Source organism: Sus scrofa, chromosome 1 (genome assembly GCF_054392235.1).
Source record: "Sus scrofa isolate SSC_HxYL_T2T_F1_AM1 chromosome 1, Sscrofa_HxYL_maternal_Yorkshire_Landrace_v2.0, whole genome shotgun sequence".
NCBI lineage: Eukaryota > Metazoa > Chordata > Mammalia > Artiodactyla > Suidae > Sus > Sus scrofa.
Window position 1 is genome coordinate 135,610,418 of NC_139383.1, and position 12,748 is coordinate 135,623,165.

A 12,748-nucleotide genomic window follows, 5' to 3' on the forward strand; every position below is an offset into this window, starting at 1 on the left:
GCAGTTCAGCACAAGCTCCTTGGGAGTCACTTCCATAACCACTTATCTGTCAAGTATTCAGTACAACACCTTAACAACCAAAGGCAACAAGTGAAATTTGGATTGGATTCTGGACTTAAACATAAAGTCGTAAGAGTTCCTGCTATGGCACAACAGGATCAGTGGTGGCTCTGCAGTGCAAGGACGCAGTCTGATCCCTGGCACACAGGTCACAACTGTAGCTTGGATCTGATCTCTGGTCTTGGAATTTCATGCCACATGGCGGCCAAAAAAAGGAAAAAAAATAATGTTATAAAGGACATTACAGTAGAGGAAATGGAAATGGGTTGTATGTTAGGTGATAGTATTGAATTGTTTGTTCTCTTAGGGGTGATAATGATATTAACAGTCAGCTAGAATGTCCTTTCTCTTAGGCATGAATAGCTTTATGATGTCTGTAACTTATCTTCAGAGTTCATTTTAAAAGAGCATAATATACAGAGAGATACAGCATATGTGACAAAATGTTAATTGTTAAAATGTGAGTATTCTTTGCACTAATTTCTCAACTTCTCTGCATATTTGAAAATTTTCAGAATAAAAGATTTGGGGAAAATGCTAAGAACACTATTGAAAATAAAATCAATAAAGCTTTTGAAATGTGTGTCAATACTGCCCTTTCTCCCTCCCAAACCTGCTGCATGGTACTTTCCACTGCCACGTTAACCCCCACCCCATAAAGCCACTGCATTGCAACCAGGCTTGTGTTTTACAGTTGAAAGGCACCATCCCCACTCCCAAGACACTACAGTTTGCTCTCCTCATTGGCTGACCATCACAAGGCTATTCATTTTTATTTGCCTACATTTAGTACCACATTGCTCTTTAGAAGCTTAGGCAAATAAAACTGCTTCCTAAATTGCTGCATGTAGTTCCTTGAGATCAACAATTGGAGATTTTCATCTGGGAAAGCTTGAGGTGATAAGGAAGTAGCAGGAGTCATTTTGCTTTAATCCTTTCAGAACTGCCAAGTATCTAGTAAGATCTAGTTAATTTTATTTGCCATGAAGGTGATTAGAATTTAGCCCTTCTCTTAAATTTCTATTATATTAAGACGGAAATTTTTAAAAAAGAATTTATGACCTTTACTTAAAAGAGTTAATGAACCTAGGTATATACCCAAGAGAATTAAAAATATATGGCTACACAAGACATGGAAACAAACTAAATTCGACAGATGAATGGATTAAGAAGATGTGGTACTTAGTATACACAATGGAATACTACTCAGCCATAAAAAGAACAAAATAATGCCATTTACAGCAACATGGATGGAACTAGAGACTCTCATACTAACTGAAATAAGTCAGAGAAAGACAAATATCATGATATCATTTATATCTGGAATCTAATATATGGCACAAAAGAAACAAACTCAAGGACTTGGAGAACAGATTTGTGGTTGCCGAGGAGGAATGGGAGAGAGTGGGACCAACTAGGAGTTTGGGGTTAGCAGATGCAGACACCCCAACAACCAAAGGCAACAAGTAAAACTTGGATTGGATTCTGCACTTAAAGATACAGTTATAGGAGTTCCTGCTGTGGCACAACAGGATCAGCAGTGGCTCCACAGCGCCAGGATGCAGTTTGATCCCTGGCACACAGGTCACAACTATGTGCCATTTGGAGTGGATAAGTGATGAGTTCCTGCTGTATAGCACAGGGAACTATATCTAGTCACTTGTGATGGAATGTGATGGAGGATAATGTGAGAAAAAGATTGTGTGTGTGTGTGCATATATATACATACATATATATATATATATATATATATATATATGTATGTTTATGTATGACTGGGTCACTTTGCTGCACAGCAGAAATTGACAGAACATTATAAATCAACTATAATAGAAAAAACAAAAATCTTATTTAAAAGATATGGCTACACAAAAGCTTGTAGATGGCCATTTATAAGCAGCATTGTTCATAACAGCCAAAAGGTGGAAACAACTCAAAAGTCTGTCAGGTGATGGATAAACAAAATCTGACATATCCATACAATGGAATACAGTTCTAAAAAGGAATGAAATAATGAAAAATGATAGAACACAGATGAATCTTGAAAACATGTTAAGTTAAAGGAGCCAGGCACCAAGGCCATATAATGTGAGATTCCATTTGTATGAAATGTTCAGAATAAGCAAATCCATGGAGACAAAGTTTATTAGCATTTGCCTGAGGCTGGAGGCAGATGGGTCAGAAATGGAGCATGACTGATAACAGGTACAGGGTTCTTTTGGGGGTGATGCAAATGTTCTGGGATTAGATGGTAGAGATGGTTGTAAAACTCTGTGACTATATTAAAAACCACCAACTTGTGCACTTTCAATGAATGAGCGCTAGAGTAGGTGAACTATGTCTCAATTTTTTTTAAGTTAATGAAAAGCTATTTTCTATTTGGTCACATTTCCAAGAACAGTCAAGGGAGAGCTGGGTTTGATTGCACCTTCCACCTCCAAGTGACCACTGGCCAGAGTGAAGAGAGGCCCCAGATGCTGTGGGGCTCCATCCTCCCCTCCCCAAGCCTCACAGGAGCACCACTTTGGCCCTGGCACCTGGAGGACCAATCTCAGCATGCCCCACATTCCTGTAACTGCTGAAATCCCCGTACCTCCTCCAAAACCAATCCTCATGCAAGTCTCATACCCCACCTTGTCATCATTTTCCTTATCGTACTTACCTTTTACTCCTCTTCCTCCAAAATTTGGCTTTGTTCATTGCTTTATCTTATTTGCACAAGAACAGTGCAAAACTAACAGTAGATGCTCAAGAGATTTCTGGTGAATGAACAAACTTGGAAGAAAAGTTTATACAGATCTTGTCACTGGGTATTATTGAAAAAAAAGAAGCATGGACTTTCCAAATGTGTTTTCTCCCCCATCAAAAGACTTTGTCCTCCATTTAAATATCTATCTCATCTTCAAGAAATCCTGCACAAATAGTATTTTATTGTAGATGATCGAATTTCCAAATCTTTATACATTTTAAGAAAAACATTCAGGTATCATAAACACAAAAATTTCAATACACAGAACTCAAATTTACAACATGAAAATAAACACAGAAACTTATTTGGGGACTATGTGGTTATTATGGCACTACCTTTATAATTCCTCATCCAGAGTTCAAAAAACGTGGGCAAGCCCTAAAAATGTAGCAGAAGCATTTCCGCACACTGGTATCCAGAATCTAGTTTGTGCAGAAGTGTTTCCACTAGATTCATAGAGTGCTCTTTGAAGAAAAAGGCGAGGACTGGTCATCTGGTTGCCCTTCGGACATTCTGCAACTCTTCAATGGGCTTCCATTCTTGGTTGATTGTTATAAGCTTTAAAAAAAAGAAGCAGCAAATGAAAATGTTTTGTTAAGATCTGTCCTTCACCCTCATGTCCCCTTTTGGGATTTGTACTCAGTCCCCTTTGGAAAAAGTATCACCATAACATTTGCAGTCAAAGAATCACCTCTTCCCTTCTAAAACAGTCATACAGGCTGGTTTCTATCCCTCTCTCTTTAAAAAGCCTTTGGTTCCTGTGTGTTAGAAGATCAGAGAGAGAGGTCATACACATTTACCCCACATTCGCTTAGCATTAAAGTACCTCAGGTTCTAGATTTTGAAATGTCCTATGGTTTTATGTGAATTATAAGCTCAAAATTGTGTCTGGGATTCCCCATCATGGCTCAGCGATTAACGAACCCAACTGGTATCCATGAAGACATGGGTTCAATCCCTGGCCCCACTCAGTGGGTTAAGGATCTGGCATTGCCATGACCAGTGGTGTAGGTCACAGACGCAGCCCAGATCTGGCATTGCTGTGGCTGTGGCATAGGCCAGCAGCTGTCGCTCGGATTCGACCCCTAGCCCAGGAACTTCCATATGCTGTGAGTGTGGTCCTAAAAAGACAAAAAATTTAAAAATTTAAAAAATTTAAAAAAGTATCTGCTCTTTGTGAGTCTTATAATGGTCCTCGCACAGACGTAGGCACATAGTAGGCTCTTAAAATTTCCTCACTATCAGTACTCAGCCAATGTCCAAATGATCCAAGTTATACAATAAGGGAAAAGGCACAGAGCTGTGGACAATCCTTGACTTCCAAAGAACTTGCATTCAGAAATTCTCATTTACTCTCATAAGTTTTCTATTACCCCAGGAACAGGGAGATGTAGGTAGTTTTAAATGTCCTTCTCTAGGCCAAAAACTGTGTTATTTGAAATTTTTGTTCTTAAAAAAAAAAATTATTTGACAAACCTGTCTTCTTTGTCAGACTTCTTTGACAGACCTAGTGTTCATTCCAACAGATTGTTTACTTTCAAAATATTTAAAACATAAAAAATATTTGCAATAGTCTCTACTCATTTGAATGAGTAGATATTAGTTAATTTTGCTTAATGAGAATGGCATTGCTGTTTTCTGGAGCTCCTGTTATTTATCACAATAGATCTTACATTAACTTCAGATAAATAGCAGCTGAAATAAGATTTTATATCACAATAATGATAAAAAGTTAGTATTTGAGTGATTCCTATGGGGCAGACATTTTGCTAAACGGCTCTATCTATTTTATCTTCTTTAATCCTCTAAACTGTGAAGTAGAGCCCTATTACTGTACCCATTTTATAGATTTTGAAAGCCTCAGAGAGGCCAAGCTGTCTAAAATCAATTGTGAACAATGGAGCAAGGATTTGAACTAGATCTCCACAACTCTACAGCACTCTTTTCAACCCTAAATTGCACCCCAAAAGTGAAATGTATACAATCTATTTTGCTGACAAAGGTGGTAGGGTTTGGGGCGAAGTGTAAATCACGTTTTTATTTAGCAATACCTTTCTAGGTACATTAGGATCCACAGTTTCCCAAGGCTCTGGATTTCTTTTTCGATCAATGCTAAAAGTTAAAGAAAACTGATTAAACATTAAAGTAAGTGAATGTAAACCAATTCTGATACTGGGTTTATAAATACTCTAAGGACAGACTCAGACTGCCTACTTAGGCATTCATAGTTAACTGAAATGAATGGAAAATTCCTTTAAAAACTTCATAGTTTGGCTCAAACATTAAGGATCAATTCCTTTACAGGGTAGAAGAGGTTTGTATTCCTTTATTGGGCTAGACTGGAGACTGTTCTCTTAAGCTGAAGAACAATGAGGGCGGAAGTACCAGGCTAAGAGCAAGCAAATATGCCCTTGCTCCAGTTTCTGGGAGAGGCAGGAGGGCTGGGTGTGAACCTGTAGGTGGTGAACCACCAGAGCCTGGCATGACCGGCCCTTTGGAGCCCTGCACCCAGTCAAGATCAGTTTCAAGTTTTTCTCTTCCTCATTTACAGGATACATGATAATTTACCTTACATCCAGGGCTGAGACTAGGTTCACTGTAGACAAATGAATCTATAAACATTACCACATTAGGAAAGGTCTTTCTAATACATTCAAAATTTTAAATGTCAGTAAAATTGTGATTTAAGTTTGATAATGTATATCCCAAAAAACCATCTAAGAACTTTAAATTTCAAAACTTAAATTTAAAATAACAAGGAACTTTCTTTTGCTACTGGAGGAGGAGGGCCAATGAATGAAAAGCTATTTATCTAACAAGGAACCAACTTATTTTATCAATAATATCATTTAATAATCTTCTGATATCTGGAGGCTTTCTGGCCCTGACTCCAAGTTCAAAATTCGATACTCTTATCCTAGAGGAAAAATCAGAAAACTGATACCATGCATTTTATAAACTCAAAGTCAATCTAACACGACTAAAAACGTTTTTATGAATAAAGAATGCCTACTTACATCACATCGGTTTTTCCAAGGGAATATATAGCAAAAGCCGAAGCTCCACTCGCTGCCGCGGTCATGAAAAACACCAAAGGAATAAGCTACAGAGAACAAAATATTCCGATGTCTCAATGTGAAACACTTGAAATACAACTGAATAGCTATACATCATTTTATGCTTTCTTCAAAATCTGCACCATCTGTTCATCTTTAAAAACTAGTATTTTCAGTCAAGATTTTCAATTGCTTTAAAAACTTACTTCCTTCTTTTTCCTCAGGAGTTGGAAAAAGCTCATGATGACTTCAGTGTAGAATGCCAAATCTAGAGGGGAAAAAAATCCAAGATATCCATCAAAACTCAGCTACTAGGGCTCAGCCTGGTGGGCGCCAAACCGGCCATCGTATCTCAAAGCCACCCTGGCGCAGGCACAGCAGCGCCTTCGCCCGAGGGCGGCTCACCTGAGGTACCGGGCTGGGCGGTGCACGCGGACGATGCTAACGCCCAGAACTGAACCCTGACCGCGGCCTCCGCGCCTTATATACTAACCACCGGGCTCCGGAAAGGCGGCCAGAGCGTTCAGGTCACGCGAGCCGGGCGGGGAGCCCGTAAGACCTGGCTCTCTTTCCCTCTCGCATCCGGCGACCGAGCCTTGCAGCCCGACGCGAGCGCCCTCTGCCGTCCACCGCTGTTCTTATCCGCCGCTCGGAGCGAGCCCGGGCTGGGCGCTGACCGGCTGGCGAGGGGCGGAAACTGAGGACAAGGGGCGCTCTAATGGCTAAGGCTAAGGTGAAAACCAGCCCCTCTTAAAAGAGGTCCGGAAAAGGAGCCGCAGAGCCTCCTTGGGAGGTTCCTAGGTGCCAGCAGGTAAACTGGAATTAATCCAGTCACATTAAAAGCTCCAAAATGTGATGTAGCGCACACATGGAGCTAATTACAATTAAATTGTGAAGTTCCTTTCAGAATAACTCCTCGTTGCCCTGATTTTTGAAATTTAAAAAAATCAGGAGGTGTGGGAGAAGAAACCAAAAAAATCAGTGGAGAGGTTTCCAAGAGATCTTAGAGACGACGCCATAGGCTGGCTTCATCTTCTCCCCTTAGCTAGCAGCCTAGCCTTGTTGCACAGAGCATAATAATTAAAGCAGGGTCTCTGTGCCAGACAGTGTTCCAGAATCTTCTCAACATTTTTGCAAGATACGTTATTTAGGCTCAGAGATGCTCTAGTGACATAGCCAGTAAGCAGTGGAGATGCAAGCAGAACCCAGGTAAGTCTGGCAATCATCACTGTTCTTACTGCACCCCGCTCTTAGCAACTGCAATTAAGAATGCAAGCTCAGTTATTTGAAAACAATTATTTTAAAACTGTTTGAAGTTCAAGCTATCAGTTAATGTGAAAATGGAAACATCTTAATGTTCTCTGAAAGGCCAGACTCAGCTCTGTTTCAAACCCATTTTAACTCTAATCATGGCCTTTACATTCAAAGGGACCTGACCTCAGAGCCCACCCCATCACACTTTTTTAGCTGACTGGCTTTCAGAATCTCAGTCTATGTATCTGTAAAATGGAGACAAACCTAGCTCAGGAAGGAGTTGGGAAAAAATGTCAGAATTTATGCAAAAGTGTAGCGTTCTGTCTTGCCTGTAGTTGGTATTCAATAAACAGTAATTATTATTAGCAAAGATTTTCTTTCTATAAGGCAGGTCATAAATATAACTTCTCCCCCAGTTACTCTTACTGTGTAACTTAAGCTATAACTGAAGACATTTGTTAATTAAAGAAAATTCAACTTTTTCCATGGTTTGTATTGAATAGAATGAGAGGCCTTGGAGTACCCTGGTGACTCAGCAGGCTTAGGATCCAGCAGTGTCACTGCTGTGGCATGGGTTTGATCCCTTGGCCCACAGAACTTCTGCATGCTGTGGGTGTAGCCAAGAAAAAAAAAATCAGTCAAGCCTTTTAATGCCCCTTCTGCAGAATTTCTAAAGCTTCTTTTGTCAGAAGGTTCTAAGAAAGCCTCATTTTGTTAATTAAATTTTTTTCCAGGGTTGAAAGAAAAGGAAATCTTAAGGAATACATCATGGCCCAGAGATTAAAATATGTAGCCCTTGCCTTGTAGTGACCTTAAACTCAGAGCCCTGCTTTATCAATGTCATTTCTTTTCCAAATGCAGTTTTACAGTAGTCTAGGCATTATTCTAGGAATAGGACATGGTAAATGAAAAAGATAATAAAACACAAGTCCTTTGCTTCATGTTTCTTACAATTTAGTATTCATTGGTAATATGATCTGGAATGATCTGGTGCCAAAGACACATGATTATTTCTGACTAAGGGGGTCTGAGAAATCTTACCAAAGGTGAAGATACTTATTTGAACATAGAAATAGACAAACCAACTGTAAAAAGACAGTTTGGGGGCAATTAGAGAAAATTTAATACAGACTAGATAGGAAATATTAGAGTATTATTGATTTTTTTCAGTTATGCTAATAGTATTATGGTTATTTTCTTTAAAAAAAACCACATTTTTAGGAGTTCCTGCTATGGCACAGCCTGTTAAAGATCCATTGTTGTCTCTGCAAGAGCACGGGTTCAATCCCCAGCCCAGTGCAGTGGGTTAAGGATCCTGTGTTGACACAGCTGTAGATTACAACTGCAGCTCAGATTCAATCCCTGGCCACAGGGACAGCCAAAAAAGAAAAAAGAAAAACTTTTTAAAAAGATTATATATGGAAATAATTAAGAAATATTATGATGTCTGTGATTTACCTTAAAAATACTTGTTAGGAAACAAAGCAAATTTAGCAAAATTATAATTATTCAGCCTAGGTGATAGATATGTGGGAGTTTGTTATATTATTGAATGTGTCTGAGATGTTCAGAGTAAAGCATTAAAAAAATTTATAAATCTATATGGTGTTAAAAGACAAAATTCAAAGGAGTAAATTTGAAGATAATTGGCTTTACTAAATGGTTCGTGAACTAGACGGATGCTCTGAGGGATAGTACAAACAGAGGCTGGCTTTGGGATACGTTGGCCAGTTTGGCACCCACCAGGTTGAGTCCTGGTAGCTGAGTTTTGATCAAATCTTGGATTTTTCCCCCTAGATTTGGCACTCTACACTGACGTCATTGTAGGCTTTTTCGAACTCAACAGCAACACAATAATAGTGGGGGACTTTAACACCCCACTTACATCAATGGACAGATCATCTAGACAGAAAATCAATAAGGAAACACAGGCCTTAAATGACACCCTAGACCAGATAGACTTAACTGATATTTATAGAACATTCCATCCCAAAGTAGCAAAGTATGTATCAGGAGGGTGGGACAAGAATGTATTAACAAAAGAAAATGACTGTTTCAAACCAGAGTCTTCTTTTTTGGGGGGAGGGGGGTGTTAGGAACAATGATAAAAGGTCTTTATCATGCAGATTACCTCACTACTGGCAATTTTAGATTGGCTGTTTTAAAGGTCACAATGAGAACTAGATACAGAAAGTCACTTTCCCTCTTTGGGTTAATGCCCAGGTTTATTGAGTTTGTGAGAAATGCTAGGTCAGTGTATAGTTTGGTCTTTTCCAGGATGACTAGCAGACCCGGTTCCCAGCCTTCATGTCCCGGCAACCTCCACTGGATAAGGGGCAACCCACTCAGGATACTCAGCAGCATTACCCTCCATGGCTGCTCCAAAGCCCCATATCCCTTGGGGGAACTTCCCCTCCCCACCCCAATTGCCAGAAAATTCTAGAATCTTCTCTAGCTGCTGCAGGCCAGGCTTGTAGGAGCACGGAGCCACAGCTCCTTGGTTCCCACTCTAGGAACTCAGATTTTAATTCGCCCAGCTCAAGCTTTTTTTTTATTGCAAGAAAAATAGAGTGTTATCAAAAAAATTCTTTTTGGTTGAATTTCTGCCTGTACTTCCTTCAGTGACTGCCTAGTTACCAAGTTTAGGAAAACGGATTTTTTAAATTTCGGAGGGTCTGGGAATATACTATTTTGTATAATACTGTAATGTGGCTCAGAAAGGAGTTTGAGCTTAATGTGTAAGGAAAGCTGTTCACACTTCCCAGGTACTTAGAAGCTGAAGTGTTTTCTCACTGAACACAGCTTTTGGAAGTTTCCCAAAGACATCCTCCAACTGCAATGAGACTAAGTCAAAGAAATCCTTAATCTGACTTCATCATTTATTGCATTATTTCAATGAGAGGACGTACATGATTTTTGTCCTCCAGGGGCTTCCAAAATGCTGTTGAGAAGTCATAGGTACAACTTAAAAAGATATTTTCAAAACAAAACTCAGCCTTTAACCAAAGCGTGGGTACTAAATTTCTAGAGTGACCACTAGAAACTTTTTCTAGTGAAAAAAAAAAACAAGGAGCCTATAGCTAGAGTCAGAACTGAGGGGTTCAGGCCAGCATACTTCAGGTCTTAGAATGGCAAAGCTTTACAGGCTGCCTAGTCCTATAAAATCAGTAACAGATGGGAATTCCCTTCGTGACTCAGTGGTTAACAAACCTGACTAGTATTCATGAGGATGCGGGTGTGAGCCCTGGCATGCTCGGTGGGTTAGGGATCTGGCGTTGCCATGAGCTGTGGTGTAGGTCGCAGATGTGGCTCGGATCCTGTGTTGCTGTGGCTGTGGCGTATGTCGGTGGCTACAGCTCTGATTCAACCCATGTCCTGGGAACCTCCATATGCTGCGGGCGTGGCCCTCAAAAGACAAAAAAAAAAAAAAAAAAAAATCAGTAACAGATGGAACATGAGTGAAAATATTCAGAATTCTAATAAAGTTTCCAGGTATTTTCCCCACTTCTCAAAAAGGAGTCAGTTTGTTAAAATAATTTTAATTGAATTATGTTTTATACCCATAAATAAGACAGTCCTTTTCCTTAATTATTTCCAAATAGGGAGGTTTTGCTTAATAATACTCCTGGCTCCAGTCAAAAACAAACTTTCCAACAACTGCTTAACACTTATGACTTCCTACAGTTCATGCACCATGTTCTGACTAGACCTATACTTCTTTCGAAGTTCATGTCCTTGTAATTAACTCACTGCATGATCTGTTTGAGGTCCCTGCTTCCCAGCTGCCCTATCAGTGCCACGTCTGTCTCACTGATATCTGGCACCTTGTTCAGCACCTTGTGAGTGAAGATTCAGTAAAATGCTTATCAAGATATCACTTAGAGAGAAAAGTTCCCGTCGTGGGCTCCGTGGAAACAAATCAAAGGTCGCAGGTTCGATCCCTGGCCTTGCTCAGTGGGTTAAGGATCAAGCATTGCCATAAGTGTGGTGTAGGTGGCAGACACAGCTCGGATCCCGCATTGCTGTGGCTGTGGTGTAGGCCGGCAGCTGTAGCTCAAATTTGACTCCTAGCCTGGGAACCTCCATATCCCGTGGTATGGCCCTAAAAGCAAAACAAAAAAGACAAAAAAGATATTGTTTAGAAAGAAAAACGACAGTTATATAGTACCATGCCTTTTGGTTTTCAAAAGTTATTTACACATGTGTAAGGGACTGGAAGGTTAAACACTCAAGTGGTTTCTTCAGGTTTACCTGTATTTTTTTCACATTTGCATTACTTTTCTAAATAGAAAGAGATACAAACTAACACATATTCTATCTCTTTAAAAAACTTATGATTGCATGGAGTTCCCGCTGTAGCACCCTGGGATCAGCAGTGTCTTGGGAGCGCTGGGACGCAAGTTTGATCTCTGGCCTAGCACAGTGGCTTAAGGATCTGGAGTTGCTGCAGCTGTGGCTTAGGGCACGACTGTGGCTCAGATCTGATCCCTGGCCCTGGGAACTCCATATGCCACAGGGCGCCCAAAAGACAAAAAAGCCCAAAACCAAAACCAAAACTAAAAAATACAATTACGAAAGGAAAATAGTAGCTATACAGTAGAGAAAATGGACAATATCATAAACAAATGATCAAAACTAACATCACCAATAACGTGCAGATGTCAGGTGCTTCCAGCTGTGATCTGAAGACATGACCAAGTCTATGTACTGCTCCACTGGTGATGCATAATGTGTACCTATCATGATGCACATCAGACAAACACCAATCAGGAACTAACTGTTCCGTAAAATAATTAATCTGTATTCTTCAAAAGTGTCAAGGTCAAGAAAGGCTGAGAAACTGGTTCAGATTAAAAGAGGTTAAAAAGAAATGACAATTAAATGGAATATAAGATCCTAGACTGGATCTCGTAATGGGAAAACAAGTACTATTGGGACAATGGATGAAATTCACTGCCGATAGATTAAAATGGTTCACCATTTGCAACAACATGGATGCAACTAGCAATTATCATACTAAGTGAAGTATGTTAGAAAGAGAAAGATAAATACCATATGATACCACTTATATGTGGAATCTAAAATATGGCACAAATTAGCCTATCTACAAAACAGAAACAAATTCGCATAGAGAAGAGACTTAATGGTTGCCAAGGAGGAGGGGAAGGGAGTGGGATGGACTGGGAGTTGAGATTAGTAAATGTAAACTATTACATTTAGAATGAATAAACAATAAGGTCCTACTGTACAGCACAGGGAACTATATCCAATCTGCTGGGATAGACCATGATGAAGATAATACAATAATGTGTATACACACACACATACACATATATATGTCTGAGTCACCTTGCTGTACAGCCAAAATTGGTACATTGTAAATAAACTATACCTTAATAAAAAAATAATGAAATGTTGTATCAATGTTAAACTTCCTGAATTTCACAACTGCACTGTGGTCATATAAGAAAATAACCGGAGTTCCCGTCGTGGCGCAGTGGTTAACGAATCCGACTAGGAACCATGAGGTTGCGGGTTCGGTCCCTGGCCTTGCTCAGTGGGTTAACGATCCGGCGTTGCCGTGAGCTGTGGTGTAGGTTGCAGACGCGGCTCAGATCACGCGTTGCTG

At 39.9% G+C, this 12,748-nt stretch overlaps 2 protein-coding genes across 3 annotated transcripts in view; both read right to left on the bottom strand.

The window, feature by feature from the left end:
* SQOR (sulfide quinone oxidoreductase) overlaps window positions 1-12,748 on the bottom strand; it is a 377,873-nt gene that overhangs the window by 219,172 nt on the left and 145,953 nt on the right. The gene's annotated exons all lie outside the window — the stretch shown is intronic.
* C1H15orf48 (chromosome 1 C15orf48 homolog) lies at window positions 2,971-6,458 on the bottom strand. Of its 2 annotated transcripts, none has more exons than XM_001925677.8 (5): window positions 6,359-6,458; window positions 6,072-6,133; window positions 5,827-5,912; window positions 4,861-4,921; window positions 2,971-3,367 (listed from the first exon to the last, which is right to left on the bottom strand). In XM_001925677.8, exons 2-5 carry the CDS (start codon window positions 6,105-6,107, stop codon window positions 3,299-3,301), a joined length of 252 nt encoding a protein of 83 aa, XP_001925712.1. In that variant the 5' UTR covers window positions 6,108-6,133; window positions 6,359-6,458; the 3' UTR covers window positions 2,971-3,298. The 2 variants fall into 2 exon arrangements, with proteins under 2 accessions (XP_001925712.1, XP_003353424.1); XM_003353376.5 differs by having other exon boundaries at window positions 6,271-6,458.

What these genes read in the sequence shown, in the direction of transcription:
- C1H15orf48 (XM_001925677.8), bottom strand. Translation starts at nt 6,107, where the DNA reads ATGAGCTTTTTCCAACTCCTGAGGAAAAAGAAGGAA. An exon ending in TCCTGAGGAAAAAGAAGGAA is followed by an intron (nt 5,913 to 6,071) that starts GTAAGTTTTTAA and finishes TGTTCTCTGTAG; the next exon opens with CTTATTCCTTTGGTGTTTTT. An exon ending in CTTGGAAAAACCGATGTGAT is followed by an intron (nt 4,922 to 5,826) that starts GTAAGTAGGCAT and finishes TTTAACTTTTAG; the next exon opens with CATTGATCGAAAAAGAAATC.